The 19,336-nt window shown below is 40.8% G+C and overlaps 3 protein-coding genes across 4 annotated transcripts; 1 reads left to right on the top strand and 2 right to left on the bottom strand.

Annotated features, from left to right (window-relative positions):
• Positions 1 to 4,971: 4,971 nt before the first annotated feature.
• Positions 4,972 to 7,352, bottom strand: LOC125479077 (bifunctional epoxide hydrolase 2-like). The gene is made up of 5 exons (XM_048588105.1): positions 7,190 to 7,352; positions 6,724 to 6,938; positions 6,189 to 6,359; positions 5,833 to 6,068; positions 4,972 to 5,492 (listed from the first exon to the last, which is right to left on the bottom strand). Exons 1-5 carry the CDS (start codon positions 7,257 to 7,259, stop codon positions 5,243 to 5,245), a joined length of 942 nt encoding a protein of 313 aa, XP_048444062.1. The 5' UTR covers positions 7,260 to 7,352; the 3' UTR covers positions 4,972 to 5,242.
• Positions 7,353 to 10,218: 2,866 nt separating this feature from the next.
• On the bottom strand, positions 10,219 to 13,142 carry LOC103948508 (probable polyol transporter 4). 2 transcript variants are annotated; one of them, XM_048588093.1, is made up of 3 exons: positions 13,007 to 13,142; positions 12,488 to 12,894; positions 10,219 to 11,738 (listed from the first exon to the last, which is right to left on the bottom strand). In XM_048588093.1, the coding sequence occupies exons 2-3, from the start codon at positions 12,723 to 12,725 to the stop codon at positions 10,375 to 10,377; spliced, it is 1,602 nt and encodes a 533-aa protein (XP_048444050.1). In that variant the 5' UTR covers positions 12,726 to 12,894; positions 13,007 to 13,142; the 3' UTR covers positions 10,219 to 10,374. The 2 variants fall into 2 exon arrangements, with proteins under 2 accessions (XP_048444050.1, XP_048444049.1); XM_048588092.1 differs by having other exon boundaries at positions 12,488 to 13,081.
• Positions 13,143 to 15,472: 2,330 nt separating this feature from the next.
• LOC125479071 (protein STABILIZED1-like) lies at positions 15,473 to 18,765 on the top strand. The gene has a single exon (XM_048588091.1). The coding sequence runs from the start codon at positions 15,473 to 15,475 to the stop codon at positions 18,551 to 18,553; it is 3,081 nt and encodes a 1,026-aa protein (XP_048444048.1). The 3' UTR covers positions 18,554 to 18,765.
• Positions 18,766 to 19,336: the final 571 nt, after the last annotated feature.

Raw genomic sequence — 19,336 nt, 5'->3', positions numbered from 1 at the left:
TAATCAATCCCAGGGTGCTATAAGCCTTGCGTTATGAGGCGTGCTTTGTATCCCACTATTTCATTCTTCTCATTACGCTTCATCACGAAAACCCATTTGTAGCTAATGGGTTTCACACATGATGGTGTAGGAATGATAAGTCCTAACACTTTATGTTTCACGAGTGAATCAAGTTCGACCTCGATTGCTTGTTTCCAGTTTGACCAATCGGTTCTACGACGGCATTCATCGACGAAACATGGTTTAATGTCATCATTAAGCATGATGTCAGTAGCTACTGACTACGCAAATGCATCATTGATAATCATCTCATTCCTATTCCAAACCTTATCCAATACTGCGTAGTGGACCGATATCTCACGATTCTCGGGAGGCAGGCATGTTTCATCTGAAACATCACAATAATTTAAAATAACCTTATGCGTTGGAACGGGTGAGTGAGCGATGGTCGGATTCAAACTAAGGTCACTAGTTGGTGCCATTTTCCTCTTCCGGGGTTGTGAATCCTTTAAACCAAGGGGTCTGCCACGCTTCAAAGTCGGAGCAGACGATTGGCTAGCCGTCAATGTACCATGTCGCGTGGAAGGTGCAACCTCCCTACCTTCGAGGACAGTCCGGCCTTCCCAGGCGGGTTGTGGACGTACGCGGGGTACATCTATCCTTGCAGGTGCGTTTGCAGCGGGTATATATGATCTTGTTACCTTTGCTAGATCATTAAAAGTATCCAGCATGCTTTGAGCAATGTTCTGAAAATCTATAATTCGTCGCACCTCAGTTTTAGACTGGGCAGTGCGGGAATTTAAATGAGACATAGTGGGAGCATACCACGACAAATTCGTGGCGTTCTACGAGAACGTTAGCATGCTTATCTCCTCCTAACGATAGGAAGATTATCTCATCAAAGTAACAATCCGCAAAATGTGCATTAAAAAGATCTTCTGTCAAGGGTTCTAAGTAGTGAACAATTGATGATGAATCATAACCAACATACATTCCCATTTTTCTTTGAGGACCCATTTTGGTACGTAGTAACGGCGCTATTGGCACATAAATGGTGCACCTAAACACCCGTAAATGCGAGACGTCAGGCTCGTATCCAATGACCAACTGTAATGGTGAATGTGGCTGAATAGTAGTGGGCCTTAGGCTAACCAACATAGTTGTGTGCAATATTGCATAGCCCCAGGTAGATACCGGTAGTTTGGTTCTCATAACCAAAGTCCAAACTATCAATTGAAGACGCTTTATGAAAGCTTCTGTCAGGCCATTTTGGGTGTGAACATGGGGTACAGGATGTTCCATATCAATCCTTACTGACATGCAATAATCATCAAAAGTCTATGACATAAACTCTCCAGTGTTATCCAGTTGTATCGACTTAATTGGATAATCAGGGTGGTGGTCCCTTAACTTAATGATTTGAGCTAGGAGTTTAGTAAACGCAGCGTTGCGTGTGGACAACAAGTAAACATGTGACCATCATGTTGATGCATCAACCAACACCATAAAGTATCTAAATGGTCCGCATGTTGGTTAGATAGTCCACAAATGTCTCCTTGAATCCTTTGAAGAAACTTAGGGGGGTCGTGAATGATCTTTGTATGTGAGGGTTGAGTATTCAACTTCCCTAAAGAACACGCTTTGCATGGCGGGAGTCCAACATAGGGAGGTAACCCATGCCCATGAGATGATTTCAGGATACGACGCATCATGTCACGTCCAAGATGTCCCAAACGGTTATGCCAAAGCAACAAAGTGTCCTGGAACTCAGGCATAGGGTCGGCCATACTGTGGGCTTTTATGTCGCGAATGGTTGTGATGTATAACCCATTTGGCAAATGTTCCAACTTCTCGTGAATACGCTTATGGCCATATTCGTACAAAGTGATACAAAGAAATTTAGAATCATTATCTTTAGTGGTTTTAATATGATATTGATTATCTCGAATATCTCTAAAACTCAGCAACGTTCTTCCGGAATGTGGAGAATAGAGTGCCTCTTTAATGGTTAAGATAGTACCATTGGACAACATGATACGGGCCTTTCCGTATCCTTCAATCAGGTTGGATGGGCCTGAGAGAGTTGTCAAAGAGCTTTCTTGGGTATTAAGTTAGTAAAATAGTGTCGTTCACGCAAGATGGTGTGCATGGTTGTACTGTCTGCCAGACAATTAACTTTCCTACTAAACATACCTAGAAATAAATTGATTGAATTGGTCACATGCATAAATATAAGTCCATTCATTCAATTAAGAAATTCAAGAAAATAATATCCATCCAAAATAACAATCCATAATTCAAAACAAACCAAAACCAAACAAATTATTCCAAATACTTAGAAAAATTGTTCAAAATTAAACCATAACCCTAGAAAAATAAGAGGGGGGAAAGGCTGGTCACTCCTAGTGGGTTCGACCACTAGGGATAAACACCCTAAAAACATGTCTAATTTATTCATCCATAGGAGCTGACGCCTCCTAAAAATCTGATATCTCCATTGATGTAGTAGCATCTTCCGGATGATTTACAAGTGCAAAGTCAGACTCACAACAGGAATGATACTTGGCAATAGCCTCGAGGGAAGCTCGGCATACACATAACCAATGATTACTTGATCCATAACGGTAGCACATGTCCAGTTCAGTAGAAGCAGGATGAACCGAAGCTTTGCCCTTATTCTTGAAGTTTGGGGCCTTAAGGGCAAGTAGTGGACGCTGCTGGGTCACATTTCCTCCCTTAGGTACGGCATTCTGCTGACCTTGGGCCCGTGGTTGAGTTTGCCACCCATTGCTATAGCCACGACAGTTCTTTCGTCGTTTGTGGCTGCTAGAATTGGTCGTATGCGCTTCAAGCGCGGCGTTTGAATCGGTGGGTCGAGCTTGATGATTTTTCATCAAAAGATGGTTCTGCTTTTTAGCAAGAAGTAAAACAAAGATCAAATCTGAAAACTTGGTGAATTTCAGTGCCTTATATTGTTACTGCAGGACAATATTTGTGGCATGGAAGGTCGAATAGGTCTTCTCCAGTAGATCTGATTCGGTTAGTTCCACTTTATAGAATTTCGATAGTGAATGGATTCTACAAATTTCAGAGTTATATTTATTCACGGACTTAAAGTCCTGGAAGCGAAGGTGCTGTCTGTCGTATCTTGCTTCATGCAAGTATATGTCTTTTTGGTAATCGAAACGGTTGGCTAAAGCAAGCCAGAGGGTGCATGTGTCCTCCTCAGCAAGGTACTCGGTCTGTAGTGCATCATGGATATGTCTTCAAATGAAGATCATTGCAGTAGCCTTCTGAGCTTCGTTAATAGGTTTGTTGTCAATATGTGCTTCAATGATGGCTCTAATACCCTTTGTAGTCAGATGGAGCTTCACGTCTTGAACCCACTTCAGATAGTTTCTTTCGAAGACTTCTAGAGCGAAGAAATCAAGCTTGTTCAAGTTTGACATGTCCCTAAAACGGAGGGAAAAAAAACATGATTAGTCATATGGTAAGCCATAGACATATATCGTAGAACATACAAGTTCTACAGACATGTCTTGGTTTAATTTATGCATGAAAACTACAAGTTTCATGTGGTATGTTTTGAATGAAAACTTCAGGTTTCAAATGCACTAAATTTGAAACTATAGGTTCAATTTAGTTTTTATGAACAATTAGTTCATAAGGAGATGTTCATGCAAGAAACACAGAATGCAATATACTAATTTAAATATAATGGGTTTGAGTTTCGTTGGGAACTCAAGTGTGAGAGCTTCATTACTATGAAAGTATGTCAACGATTCAAAGTATAAAAATAAATTATTGAATCGTTAATGTCCAAAAGTGATCTTCAGGTCAATAATTTTGGATTCATTATCAGATTAATGGACTGTAGGTCACTTTTAATTAATTTAATAGATCGGGACCAAACAGGGTTGATCGTAGAAGCAAAATAAGACTAAAACAATAGCATTGGGTAGAAAATACCATGGCCCAAAAATTTGGGTTGGGTGCTGTGAGCAAAAGAGCTCGGGTTGGGTACAGCTACAAAAGCAACCCTTGGGGTGGTTTTCAGGCCACGGGACAAGTCTGGGAGCCTAATAGCAACGGCTACTGGCGTTTGGGCTAGGAAGTTAGGCACGGGAGTAGGCCCAGCAAAATGCTGGCCTGGGGTTTACATGGGGAGCCCAGCCAAGGCTAGGTCTGGGTCGGGGCAGGCTTCAACCCAGCAGACAAAGCTGCGGGGCGAGTGACACAGCCCAATGGGCTACGGGTTGCTACAAGCAGGCTCAAACCATGGGACAACGGGCCAAGAAAAGGCCGCAGGTTTTCTTGGATGGGTTTAATGGTCTTTGGGCCCTAGAGATCTAAGTAGGCCGAAGGCCTGGGTTGTCTAGGTCTGTGTAGCAAACCCAAAGGGTGCTGCCGTGTGGTCCACTTGTCTGAGTTTCAGGCTAGCGGTGGTTCATGGTGTCACGGTGCGTGTTGCAGTGGTGGTGCCACATGGTGCCCAAGAATTTTTAAAAAAATTTCGACATAGGAAACCCTAGATTTGCTTCTAATTTATTTTATATACATTGACTCACAAATTCCACATAGCAAAAATAATTGTGTAATGCATGAAACAAATATATGAACATATACAATATATATATATATATATATATATATATATATATCATAATGAAAATATAAACATAGAGGGGTTTATGCATCATGGAGAATGTTTTCATGCTTCGTGGATGTTTCCAATATCTTCTTTTATTTTAAGCGTACCTGATTAGCAGAAAACAATTATAAGCCTTTGAATTTTGTGGATGATAGCCTCCTCCTACGATCCGTCAATTCCTCAGCTTTTGGCAAGAACGTACTGATAACGTGTTGTAGGCCTATTTGATTGAACGATCTTTTGGGTTTAGAGAAAGAGGGGGCCGGTAGCAATTAGAGAGAGGAGAGAGTGATTTAATTGTGAGGTGTGTTTGTATCACCCCATTGTGCCTTTATTTATAGTAGTAGGATAGATAAGAACCCTTCCTTTTAGGATTACAATATTTAATAGGTAATCAACTCCTAATAGGAATATAAGTTACATTCTCATATCTACTAGGATTTACAAAATCACATTCTTATTCTAAATATAACTGCAACACATAGTACTCGTGTAACATATATTTTCTGGTTGAAGAAGCATTTATCACTACATCATATGATAATTGGTCCTCATTCCTCAGGCACATTGGCAACATTGAGCATCCACTCATCAGACAGCATGTTTGTCAAGGAATGTGAGGATCAGCTGGTTCACTTTCTCCGCAAGTTGTTCGTGCACAAAATGGCTCCCTTCTTCGATGAATGTAATCTCCAGGTCCGGCACAAAATGTTTCACTGCCCCAGTGCGGATGTAGTCCTCCATCCCCGGAAACTTTAAGACGTAATCCTTCTCGCCCACGATCAGCAGAGATGGAGCCGAGACTTTGGGATCAGTTATACCGCAATCCACGGCTAAGGTTCTGCGTCAATAAGGGCAATCTATATGTGAAATGATATTTCGCCAGAGTTTCATTTTTAGACAAAACTAGATCATATATGCCTCCATCGTAACGCTAGAGTCGTCAAACTTAATCACCAAATGGTGCGGCAACGTGCATCTTGTTACTAATAAATAAGGTTAAAGTGGGGCGATAATGGATCAATCAGATACTGCTATGTCATTCGATCAATAAGCATCGTATGTTTGACGAGAAGAGTATGACTTTAGTACTTCACACCACATACTCACATCTTAGTTAACTGCTAGAGTAAAGAAAGGAAATCATTTCTTGTGAGAATAGAATCATTTTTTGTTACTACCTGTATGGAACTCGCAGTGGATAACGGAATCCAGATTTCTTGTACAAAGATGCATAGACATCAAGATCTTCTTCCGAAAACCCTGGCGGTAGAGGAGTTGCAGGGTCAAACAGGTCCATGATTTCTTGATCAGGGGCAGCTATTGGGATGTCGCTTCTAGAGAAGAGAATGTAGATGTTCCTAATCACCGTCTTCACATCAAAGCGGCCAAAATCTGCTTCTGCCCGCCCTGGCTCCTGAAATTAGGTAATAAGAACTTAAGTAGTACCATTGTGATTTATGTCATAGATGAATAATTAAGTTTATGAATGATTGGAACATGACAGTGTGAATTATCAGCCAAAAATCGAAGGTACCTGCCACCTTGATATGTAGAAGCCTTCAGGGAGGAGATGATTTTGGATAGCAGAGGGACCTGGTAGCATAAAAGGAACACCAAGTGTAACGACGCCAGATACCCGATCCGGGTGGAGAGCAGCTACTAAGTATGCAGGCAATGCTCCAAAATCTTTCCCAATAAGAAAAGTCTGTACGTACCAATAATCAAATTCTTTTAGGATGTGTGCATATAATTAACTTCAAGGATGTGTTAGACTTGTGTATGGTAGATCTACTATATACATGACACTTTGCAGGTGCGCTTACGAAGTGGATGCAAGTATTGTCTAAAATAGTGTAACAACATATACCGCAGAGAAATGAGAGCAGATCTGTACTGATGGCTTGTTTACTTATCCATAAGAGGAATCAAAGTACTAAGTTGAATTCCGATTACGGGATACTCATGTGTTTACTTAAGTTAGATCAACAGAAATAATTACTGGTAATAGTATTACCTCGTTAATGGTATATATTCTATCAAACAAGTAGCTGAATAGTTAATAGTATTACCTTGTTAATTGCCAAAGAATCCAAAAGGGCAACGATATCGTGGACAAGGTCAATGAAGGTGTCCTTCTCAGGTTCAGCCGGCTGCTCGGAAAGTCCATAGCCCCTGAAATCAATGGCTATTGCCCGGTAGCTTCTTTTCGCCATCGCAACCATTTGATGCCTCCATGTGTACCATATTTCTGGAAATCCATGAAGGAACACCACAGCCTTTGGACCTGCACAAATTCATCATCATTTCATTGTTTTTTTTTTTTTTCTTTTTTCTTTTGACAACAAAATGAATACTACAAAGAAGATCCTCGACGAATTTTTAAACCGTACAAATCAAAACTAACCCTAGGTATGACCTCGTCCGGAAAAATTATAAAACCAAATACAAGAATGATTATACTTATGTCCTAAGTTCGCAAAAGCGTCCGATGTCATGTTAAGATCAAATCACAACTTCTGGAAGGATCATATGTACCACTTCCGATTTCGGCTACGTGAAGCTTGAGTCCTCTTACTTCCACATGTTTGTGCTGGATATTTTCCATTACCGAGAGAGATGGAGAAAGAGACTGTGGACTCTTGAGTGAGGAGAAAATTGAACAAGATAGAGAGACTTGGAGAGAGGATAATAAGTCGTTAGATGATGTCAGTGCTTAGACCATTTGTTGTGCTGTCTTTACATTGAGTGAACCTAACCTAATCACACGAAGAAAAATAATAATAAATAAAACAAAGTTAAAAACTATTTGGTACGAGACACTTCTCAGTATTGGTTTGGTACTGAGTTACTTTTATAAAAAGTAGTATAAAAAAAAAACTGAGCTCAAAAAAGTGTTTGGTAAATACTTAAAAATAGCTTATTTTCACAGTTTTGGATGAAAAAAAAAGAGTTGAAAATGTGAAGTAGCAAAAGTGAGTTTATTCTTACAGCACAGCAAAAGCAGTTTTTTTTCGAAGCATGGCAATACCAAACCAACCCTTAAGGGGATCCCGCTTTACAGTAGCTGGAATGGAAGGAGCTGGATAAAATCACGTTGGCAACATTAAAGGGTTAGCTAATTGTCTATCAAAGTGTTTTACGTTATGTTTTATCAAAGTGTTAAATTTAGAAGGGATATTTCGTTGTCTATCTATCTAGAGTGTGGCATCTCAATGACCTCAAAACAAAGCATCTAACAACAATGACCACACAAAATTGATGAGAAGATTGCATCGCGCTCCTTCAAATGCGGGATAGAACTAGATTCAGTAACATCAATAAATAAAAAAAATAAAAAAAAAGGAAGAAAAGTGGAAGTGGGAGGAGGGAAGGAAGAGACGCTACACCTTCCTTATCTCCCCTCTGTTGGCCTTATTTCCGTCTTGGCAGGGGGTAGCAGTGGCGATGGCAATGGGTGGTACAATAGGAGGTCCAACAAGCATATAAAGGATTGTTTCAACCTGCTTTTCCGCCATCGGCTCATGTGTTTTACACCGTTGGACTGAAAAAATTTCAAGATAATTTTCGTGGGTACTGTTGCGTTATTTATAGCCTCGGTAGTTATCTCCAAGATTTTGTTAAAGTTTATCTTGATCTTTTAAAAGTTATAATAATTTTAACCGTTAAATTAAATTTCAAATATCCGGATTACTTGATCTGCGAACTTTGGTAGAAGAGATTCGGAAAGAATCTCTTTCCATCCTCATATTTGAAAAAGCAAGCCTGATGGGGACGTTCACACGCCACATATGCTATTTGAAAAAGCAAGATGGCATTGGAAAGCAAGACGGTATCTCAAGGTTGATGGGCAGGTGTGATGGCTTTATCATGATAAGGCTAGTCGATAAGTCTTCCAATAAGAGAGCAAATCCATCGGGACCATTAGCCCGATGGACCGATGACTTCCCCATCCCAATAGCCCCAGCTACGAGCTCCAGCCCATGTGGGTGTGTGGGCTAAGGGGGGGCTTGAGCGAGAGGTCCAGCTGGAATTGGTGGTCCGAGAGCCTGAGGGCTGTGTGATGTGTGGCTGACATCAGGGTGACCCAATTTGTCCATTTTCCTTTGTCGGAATCTGGAAAAAGAATGGGATGCATGCAGGGAATTAAGCCCTCGAATTAAACCACAAGAATTGTAGCACAACAGGATTTAAAGCTCAAGAACACAAGATAGTGATAGAAACATCACCTGGGTTCGAGATTGAGAGCTCAAGCTCTTGGCTTCAATGGTAGGACCTCGCACCATGCACTGATGCCGCATGCAAGGCCATGGTTGGGTTCCTTGAGATCCAGGGATTCCAAAAATATTATTTTTGAGCTTGATTTGTTGAAGGTTTGAAGAGGAAGGAGGAAGAGAGCTCACAAGAGTGAGCTGGAAAAGAGGGAGAGAAAGAAAGAAAAAGGAAGAGAGAGATAGAGAGAGAGAGAGAGAGAGAGAGAGAGAGAGAGAGAGAGAGAGAGAGAGAGAGAGAGAGAGGAAGAACCGGTCAAATGAGGGGAAAAAGGAAAAGGGTGATGGGGATGTCTGATGGATTGGGTGAGGAAAAAACACTAATATTTTATTGCCTATTGCCATGATTATTTAGTTTAGGGGTAGAGATGCAAAAGGCAGTAACTGTTCATTAAAGGCAGTTACTGTTTACATGATGGATTCAATAGTGAGTTGCCCTAATGGGGCCTTTGCAACGCTAGAGCATTATTAATACAAACAGACAAAGGTTAGTGCGGATTTAGTCATACAAATACAAAGCCCTGTGCAACATGAAAAGGACCTTCAACCCACAACACTCTACACGAAACTTTCTTAACACTTTGAGAATACATTAACTGCTCTAACATTCGTCAACACATATTCAGTTTGGATACATCTATGTGTTAACAACCGACGACACATTTCATTTGGTTAAACATCATTGGAGCCGTAGAATTAGTCGGATATTTGACCTTTTGCTAAACAAGGTCAATTGATTAGCTTTCTTGACGAAGCAAGATGTTACCCAAGTTACTTTTAGTGTTCAGCACACTGAACATTGAAAGCTGAATCATTATTAAACTTCATAGCAAAGGCATAACCTTGTCCTCGGGTTAGCAGAATTAGGTTGAGAGTGTTTCTTCCTGAGCCGAAGTTGCTCGGTGTAGAAGTCAGTAGCGTGTTTCATCGCCACACCATCACATCCACCTCACTTGCCCAACCTAGCTCAATAACGAGCGAGTTGGCACGCCAACATTAGCAAACCATAAAAGAACGTATAGTTACTCAATCTACGTGCCACGTAGGTTTTGTAATTTGCTTTAGCATCAACAAGGATGTTCATAATTCAAAAGCACTAAAAACATATAAAATATTTCTGCTAAACTTTCAAATGTTAATATTTTTCATTGATGTAAAATTGCATGCAAAGATAAGTAAGAACAGTAAGAATACTACCGTGAACGAATTTGATTCCGAAAAGTCTAATAGTTGTAAACCCTAATAAAACTCAAACATGTAATGTGCCTCCCTCTGGTAGCTATCTTATTAATTTATACAAGCGCAAGGTTCTATTTCGAAATTCACATCCAGCAACTTCATACTCACAATAGTTCCATTAGTGGTGTGAACGCTGTACCCCTTTTCAAACCGGTTGGAGGACGGTAAGACGTGGAAGATATATCTGTTCATCGAATGAGCTTTCCCGATCAATCATCCTTTCTGCACAAGGTGCTCGACATCTCCTAGTTCCACTTGACCTCCTTTCCGATCGTGTTCAGTTTGAAAAAGCAACTCAATCTGCTCCAATGACTTTCCTTTGGTTTCTGGAACAAAGGTGTAGACGAATGCAACAGAAAGAGAGGAAAATGCAGAAAAGATAAAGAATGTTCCACCAAATGAAATTGCATTGGAAACTGAGAGAAAAGACATGGCAACTAGGCCACTGCACACCCTATTACCCACTGCTCCAAGTGCTGCTGCTTGTGCACGCAACCTTAGAGGGAAGATTTCGGATGTCAAAACCCAGCAAACAGGTCCAATTCCAACAGAGAAGAAAGCTACGTTTCCGCAAACTAATAGAATTGCCATCACAACACCAAACTGTCCTTTCCCAAGAACAGATAGAGTAAATGCTAAACTGAACAAACAAATCGTCATTCCAATAGTGCTTATATAGAGCAAGGGCTTTCTTCCGAGCTTGTCTATAAGGAGAATAGCGACCATTATAAAAACAGTCTTTGTAACACCCACCGCAACAGTTGCAGCAAGTACATTTTGTTTATCTTTAACTCCTGCTTCTTGGAAGATTTCAGGGCTGTAATACACTGTCGCATCTATTCCTGTTATCTGTTGAAAACATTGAATTCCAAAACCTGTGATAAGCATCCAACGAAGTGAAGGAGATGGACTCATTAGTTCGCTCGTCACACTTTTCTCCTCATACTTCTCCGCACTGGAATTGTCGGCGGCTGCTAATATTTCATTCAGTCTGTCCTCCACCTCACTTTCATTCTCATTTGTTTTCATCAACACTGATCTTGCCTCATCAACACGGTTCTGAAGGACCAACCACCTTGGAGACTCAGGGACCACGAAAAGTGCAAAACCAATGAAAATTGAAGGCGTAATTCCTACTGCAAGCATTATCCTCCAGTTTATATGTGTTGGGAGACCAGAAAATGCATAGTTTGAGACGTAGCCGAGTAAAATTCCCAGATTTATAAATATTTCCGGGAATGAGGTCAGTGAGCCTCTGTCAATAGTGGGTGATATCTCAGCAATATAAACAGGGGCAACCATGCCACCGAAGCCAATTCCAATGCCCGCCAAGAGTCTTCCGACCATCAATATTTCAAATGAAGGTGCAAGGGTCATTATAGCTGCACCTGTTTGAAAGACAACAGCAGCCAAGGCCATGGTCCACTTCCTACCAATGATATCTGATGTTTTACCACCACCTAAACTACCGAAAAGCGAAACAATGCTCAAAATCCCAACAAGAACTTCTTCTTGTACCTCGGTTATCTTTAAATCTTCCCGAATGAATATGATAGCTCCACTCATGACACCTACATCTGCCGATTAAAAAAATATATATATATTCAAACACATATCTTCAGAGTCACCTTGTTCAAACACTTAAAAAATGGGGTACGTTGAGAACAGGTATGACCATCATCTCTTTCGTTTACTAATGTGTTGCAAGAAGGAGTTAGCTGCAAACAGTGTGAGAGGAGGGGAGAGAATCCCGTAATATTTTCCCACATAAATAATGAGGAGATGTACACAAAATTGCCAATAAGACGTGAAAATTTTTCCAACAAAGTTTTAATGCAGTACTTATTAGACCCAAAAAATTAATTTAGGGACTAAATTTGGACAAATTATAGTCGAGCACGAAGAATGAAAAACCCCAGAAATAGATCGAATCGTTCTGCTGTCATGTATGATAAGTTTTGGAGTTATTCATAAAATGGAACAGAAGATTCTTAAAGCAATTAAGCACAACAGTTAACCAAATAAAGCAGATGATAACAGAACATACACGCCAACTAATAATGTCTGCCGACAGCAGCAGCTTCCTATAACAATAACAAACAGAACTCACCGCCTCTCAAGACATGTTCAAATTCCCCTCCCGTAGTTTTAGATTAAGTAATTAGAATATCACTCGTATAGAAAAACACAGAGCAGACATTATCGTACACACGAACAGATGTACATACACAAATACATGATTACGTACAAACGAATACACATTTTTATAGATACATCTATATAGATACACATGCATACGTAAAAGTTAAAGTAAGTAGTTATTTACCATAGCCAAGAAGAACATGGTTGAGAGAAGCAAAAATGGCGCAAGCGAGGACATATTTCCTGGTTTGTTTGCTCCGAATTTGTTGAAGATGGTGGCGAGAAGCAGCATCCTCGTATTCCTCTGTGAGCTCGACCTCGGACTCAGAATCCATCCTCTTGTACTTGTTCTTGGTCCCCAATGGAATCCCAGACAAACCGATTTCTCCATTTCCAATTTCTGGAACACCAACCAACCCCATCTCGATTTTCTTTCTGAATATCTCTGTTCGTTTCCAATCATAAAACTGGACGAACAGAGCACAACACCCAGATGTTGGTTTTTTGGGGGGTTTGGTTTGGTTTTTGTTTGACTGCCCAATACTTGGAGTCTATTGGAGGAGAACCATGGGTTTTGCTTGAGTTTTAGATCTGAAACAATAATTAATTAAAAAAAAGGCAGAGAAATAATTAGAAAAATACAAATTGAGATGCAGGCAAAGATGAGACCTTTCTGCAATGCAATGCAAGAAAGAAAACCCACTTGTGACAGTTTTACATGTGCAACCGGTTTAACGTCACAGGACCTCGAACTCTTGCTTGCTTAGGCTCAAACGGCGCTTTCTATGTGACAGCTGTGGAGATTGTCTGTATTTTTGTGTTCTAAATTATTAAAGAAGATGATGATAATCACATATTTTTATTTCTCGCACACTTTTTTTAATTTTCGACAATCGAATTGACTGAATTAAAAATATCAATGGACAAAATTGTGTGAAAAGTTAGAAGGGGTTTGTGAATAGCACTATGCCACTACGCATTACTAGATTTTTGTTGGTTAAGTGCAAGCCATATGAAACAAATTTACAACCACTTGATCTTATATTGTTAGATCAGATGATCATCAAGCATAAGAAACAAATTTGTTTGATATATTTAATTAATTTGGTATTAATATTTCCCTTCTTATGAGAAAGAATAGTTATGTGCTTTTCATGTAAGATTGTGTTGAAAGAAAAGTTGTGCCCTAAGAAAGTGCTAAGCTTGTCAAAAGACTAATGAGATGAGAAGTGGAAAAAAGGTTGTGGGAGAGGAGACAAATGGAAAATTAGTCAAAAGTAAGTTGGAAATTTGATTTTTTTTTTTTCCCTAAGGAATTTCTTTGTGACGCATTTACAAGACAAGCACCGCAATAATCGACAAGACAATATTCATTCAAAGAAAAGGGGAAAGGATCCTCGTCGCATCTTTTTTGTGAGGATTCTGCATATCCTTCAATCACATATATTAATCGTATATCGTGCAACCAGTTTTTATCAGGTACTATTTATATTCAATTTTAAATAAAAAAATTTACAATGATTTCTGACCGCATGATATATGATGAAAATATGTGATTGAAAGATCCGGCGAGATCCTCACAAAGAGAATCCGGTGATGATCCTCCTGGGAAGAAAATAAAGGCCAATGCAATATTCATAGTTTGCACTCATTATTATGTGGATTAGTGGCATGCACCTCTATTGGGTAAAGATTTCCAAGTGTTTTTCATTATTCATTTGAAATAAGACATTACAAAATATCTAATCTCGTCGACGGTTCAAATTTCGTCGGTGATTAATTTAACAATTTATCGTTTGATAAAAATAAAAATAAAAACAAGTTAAATTTTAATTTAAAAATTATTAGGATTGGAATAATACAAAACCAAATAAAAAATCAAAAATATTGATACGTCATCTGCCACCATATTAGAAAGTTGCTCTAAAAGGTCAGAATTTAGATGATTTACACAATCAAACCTACCTAATATTAACTATTACTAATTAAGGAAGATTTTCATTAATTAGCGTAAGTCAAATGTGTTAGGATGTATCATAACCTATAAATACAAGCTTTGTACAAGAGAAAGGACCCCCGATCAAATACACAACTTGTCAATCTATATTATTTTCAATTCATATCCTAGCATAATGTAGCCCAATCTAAATTATTTCTTAGGTAATTCTCACTTTATTATACTAAAAAATTGTGAAATTTTCACTTTGCTACTCTAAGTTTTTTATTTATTTATTTATTTTTTTTATCTCACTTTCATACCTAAAATTACGATTTACTCCCAAAATCATATTTCTGTTAGTCTATGTGATAACTCGTCCCTAATTTTACGATTTTATTAATTTTAAAAGAGTGAATTGACGAGAATGCCCTAGAGGCAAGGATTTTGACTTCCGTTGACCGTATTTTCATGACGCGTACGAGTTACTATTTGTGTCATATTCTCGAAGTACTAGACGGTATGAACGCATAGGCGCAATTAGAATAGAAATCGGAGTTACGGTTAAAATTTTACAAAACATCGAATACCGAAGGCAAATTGGCAATTTCATGTTTAGGAATATTTTGTGTTGTTTGTGAGACATGTGGGGCCCACGCCCCATTCCCTCACCACTCCGAGACTCCCTATTTCTCGGGACACCTATCCTTCATTTTCAAGTCTCCCCATCTCATTTGCTCCACTAAATGGCTGCCCGTCATTTGCTCCATTGAACTTAAGATGTATGACAACTTAAACAAAAATGGGTAATTAGCCGGCCTAGCCTTGGGCGTAAACACAAATCACACTCACATCTTTTTTAACAAATCTAAGCCGAATAGTGGCACGCTTGTGCACCTAAACAAAAGAAAGACGAGAAATTCTTCTAGGCGGCCAAGTCCCTCCGAAAAGAGTGAAACAATCGGAACTCTAGGATTAGGCATAGGTTAATATTTAAATTCTTTGTTAACCATAGTTGAAGAGTAGACATGTTACAAATAAAATGATGATTCACCTATTCCAAAATAAAAAATTATTTATTAGACTAAACCGACTCTTCTTAAAAATCTCGTCCCATCCGACCTGAACCCGCTTTGTAGCCCGCCCATATTTAACCGACTCGGCATCTCTTTTGACCCGTATTCATATTCTTCCAACTTCTCCCAAATCGTAATCGTCTCTCTCGATCTCGCCATGGTGTTCATCACATCCCCCAATCACAAAACCCTAACCCTAAATCTAAACCCTAAGACCACCACTCTCCAAGCCCTAAAGCTCCAAATCGAGCAAAATTCCCACATACCCATTCCTCTGCAGCGCCTATTCATCTCCCAGAGCCTCCAATTGCTCACCCAATCCGACTCCGCCCTCCTCTCCGACCTCGGAATCCGACCCCTCTCAACCCTAACTCTTCACATCCCCGTATTCGGCGGCACCCAACCTCCCGCCGTCCCTAAACCCCGCCTCGAGTTCCTGAACTCCAAGCCTCCCCCGAATTATGTCGCCGGGCTCGGCCGTGGGGCCACTGGCTTTACCACCAGGTCTGATATCGGGCCCGCACGTGCCGCGCCCGACCTGCCTGATAGGTCGGCCACCACAATCGGAGGCGCTGCTGCTCCTGCTGCGCCGCCTGGGGTCGGCCGAGGGCGCGGGAAGCCCGACGAAGAGGAGGAGGATGAAGGGGAGGATAAAGGGTACGATGAGAATCAGAAGTTTGATGAATTCGAAGGGAATGATGTTGGGTTGTTTGCATCGGCGGAATATGATGATGAGGACAAGGAGGCTGATGCGGTGTGGGAAGCCATTGAGCAAAGAATGGACTCGCGGAGGAAGGACAGGAGAGAAGCACGGTTGAAAGAAGAGATTGAAAAGTACAGAGCTTCGAACCCAAAGATCACAGAGCAGTTCGCTACTCTGAAGAGGAAGTTGTACACTGTGTCTGCTCAGGAATGGGAGAGCATACCAGAAATTGGAGACTATTCGTCGAGGAACAAGAAGAAGAGATTTGAGAGCTTTGTGCCGGTGCCCGATACACTTTTAGAGAAAGCAAGACAGGAAAAGGAGCATGTTACGGCATTGGACCCCAAGAGTAGGGGAGCTGGTGGTACGGAGACTCCGTGGTCTCAAACTCCGGTTACGGATTTGACTGCTGTAGGTGAGGGTAGAGGTACTGTTTTGTCATTGAAATTAGATAGGCTTTCTGATTCTGTTTCTGGATTGACGGTTGTGGACCCGAAAGGGTACCTTACTGATCTTAAGAGTATGAAGATTACTAGTGATGCCGAGATTTCGGATATTAAAAAGGCTAGGTTGTTGCTTAAGAGTGTTATACAGACGAATCCAAAGCACCCACCTGGTTGGATTGCAGCTGCAAGGCTGGAGGAGGTGGCTGGGAAGATTCAGGCAGCTAGACAATTGATTCAGAAAGGGTGTGAAGAATGTCCTAAGAGTGAGGATGTGTGGTTAGAGGCGTGTAGGCTTTCAAGCCCTGATGAAGCTAAGTCCGTGATTTCTAAGGGAGTGAAGTCGATTCCCAATTCGGTGAAGTTGTGGATGCAGGCTGCGAAATTGGAGCGTGATGATTTGAATAGGAGCAGGGTATTGAGGAAAGGTTTGGAACACATTCCCGATTCTGTTAGGCTATGGAAGTCAGTGGTGGAGCTTGCCAATGAGGAGGATGCGAGACTTCTGCTTCATAGGGCTGTGGAGTGTTGTCCCTTGCACATTGAGTTATGGCTTGCACTTGCAAGATTGGAAACTTATGATAATGCGAGGAAGGTCCTTAATAGGGCAAGAGAGAAGTTATCAAAAGAGCCTGCCATTTGGATCACAGCAGCGAAGTTGGAGGAAGCTAATGGGAACACGGCCATGGTTGGGAAGATTATTGAAAGGGGTATAAGGGCTTTGCAAAGAGAAGGGTTGGCGATTGATAGAGAGGCATGGATGAAGGAGGCTGAAGCTGCTGAGCGTGCAGGGTCTGTTGCAACTTGCCAAGCAATCATTCGGAACACAATTGGGATTGGTGTGGAGGAAGAGGATAGAAAGAGGACATGGGTTGCTGATGCTGAGGAATGCAAGAAAAGGGGTTCCATTGAAACAGCCAGAGCTATTTATGCACACGCACTTACTGTCTTTCTAACCAAGAAGAGCATATGGCTCAAAGCCGCACAGCTTGAAAAGAGCCATGGGACTAGGGAATCTCTTGATGCCTTACTTCGTAAAGCGGTGACATACCGACCACAGGCTGAAGTCTTGTGGCTTATGGGAGCTAAGGAGAAGTGGCTTGCTGGGGATGTGCCTGCTGCTCGTGCCATCCTTCAAGAAGCTTATGCTGCCATTCCCAATTCTGAAGAAATTTGGCTTGCTGCATTTAAACTTGAATTTGAGAACCATGAACCAGAGAGAGCTAGAATGCTTCTTGCCAAAGCCCGAGAAAAGGGAGGCACTGAAAGAGTGTGGATGAAATCAGCAATTGTTGAGAGAGAATTAGGGAACATTAATGCGGAGAGGAAGTTGCTTGATGATGGGTTGAAGCGCTTCCCTTCCTTTTATAAATTATGGTTGATGCTTGGACAGCTAGAGGAACGCCTTGGTCATTTGGAGAAAGCCAAGGAGGCCTATGATTCGGGTCTGAAGTACTGCTCCAGTTCTATTCCACTGTGGCTTTCTCTTGCTAATCTTGAAGAGAAGATGACTGGTCTGAGTAAAGCTCGTGCAATTCTGACGATGGCCCGAAAGAAGAATCCTCAGAACCCTGAATTGTGGCTTGCTGCTGTTCGAGCTGAATTAAGGCATGGAAATAAGAAGGAAGCTGATATCTTGATGGCAAAGGCTTTGCAGGAGTGTCCCAATAGTGGTATATTGTGGGCTGCGTCCATTGAGATGGTACCCCGTCCACAACGGAAGACGAAGAGTATGGATGCCCTGAAGAAATGTGATCATGATCCCCATGTCATTGCTGCTGTGTCTAAGTTATTTTGGCATGACAGGAAGGTTGACAAAGCTAGGACTTGGCTTAACAGGGCAGTGACACTAGCGCCAGATATTGGGGATTTCTGGGCTTTATACTACAAATTTGAACTTCAACATGGAACCGATGAGAACCAGAAAGATGTACTTAAAAGGTGCATAGCTGCGGAACCAAAGCATGGTGAGAAATGGCAACCTATTTCAAAGGCCGTGGAGAACTCCCACCAACCAACTGAAGCCATCTTGAAGAAAGTGGTGGTTGCTCTTGGGAAGGAAGAGAGTGCAGCTGAACATAATAAACAGTAGTTCAAGCTGTTCTGTTCCAGGTTCTGCTGTAAAACTTTGTAATGTGGAAGCATGCTTCGCTGTAATTCTAGTTTTGCTCCTTTTATTGATAGTTCACTGCATAAATTCTCAGTATCAACAATGACGTAGCATGTCTATATTTGTTGTTCGATTTACAATGGTATGTGGCAACATATTTTTATTTATTGTTTGAATTACAATGGTTATGCGTTTTTCTTCCATTGTATGTTCAGGTTCCCCTGTAGATTTTTTTCGATCACTTTTCTCGTTTCAATTCAAGCGTTGTACGTTATGTTGCATTTTTTATTTTCTGACTACAGCAGCTCTTATGGTTTTCCCTCTGTGGTTGTATCCAACGGTATCACGCTGCGTTCTGTCTTACCTTCATTTTCCGCTCTTTTGCTAGTTTATGTTGAATCTACTTGTGCATTGATTGACTTAAACCGTGTAATCCAAGATCCAGTTGGTACTGTGCTTCTTTGATTCCTTACCTGAATTTTGTATGCGAATTGAACAGTTGCTTGTAAGAATGTATTTCTCATATCGGATCACCTCGTTATTTAACCCTGGATTTGGCACTGAAATGAATGACTATACCTACTGCTACTTTTATTTCTGTATTACTGCCATGCCAATTAACAGGAGCTTCTTCCGTTGTCGGGAAATAACTGTCTTTGACGTACTAAGGTTTTGTCTTATTGTTTGGTTTTTGGTTTGAGTTTATAGAAGGGGGTTCCCAGTTCCCTCTGGTAGGGGTTTTCTGAAAGGTTAAACTGCTGTTTT

This window comes from the organism of the source record quoted next, unplaced genomic scaffold (genome assembly GCF_019419815.1).
Source record: "Pyrus x bretschneideri cultivar Hongxiangsu unplaced genomic scaffold, Pyrus_bretschneideri_v1 Contig270, whole genome shotgun sequence".
NCBI lineage: Eukaryota > Viridiplantae > Streptophyta > Magnoliopsida > Rosales > Rosaceae > Pyrus > Pyrus x bretschneideri.
Note: the sequence above shows the minus strand (reverse complement) of the source record. Positions and strands in the feature narration are given on the sequence as shown.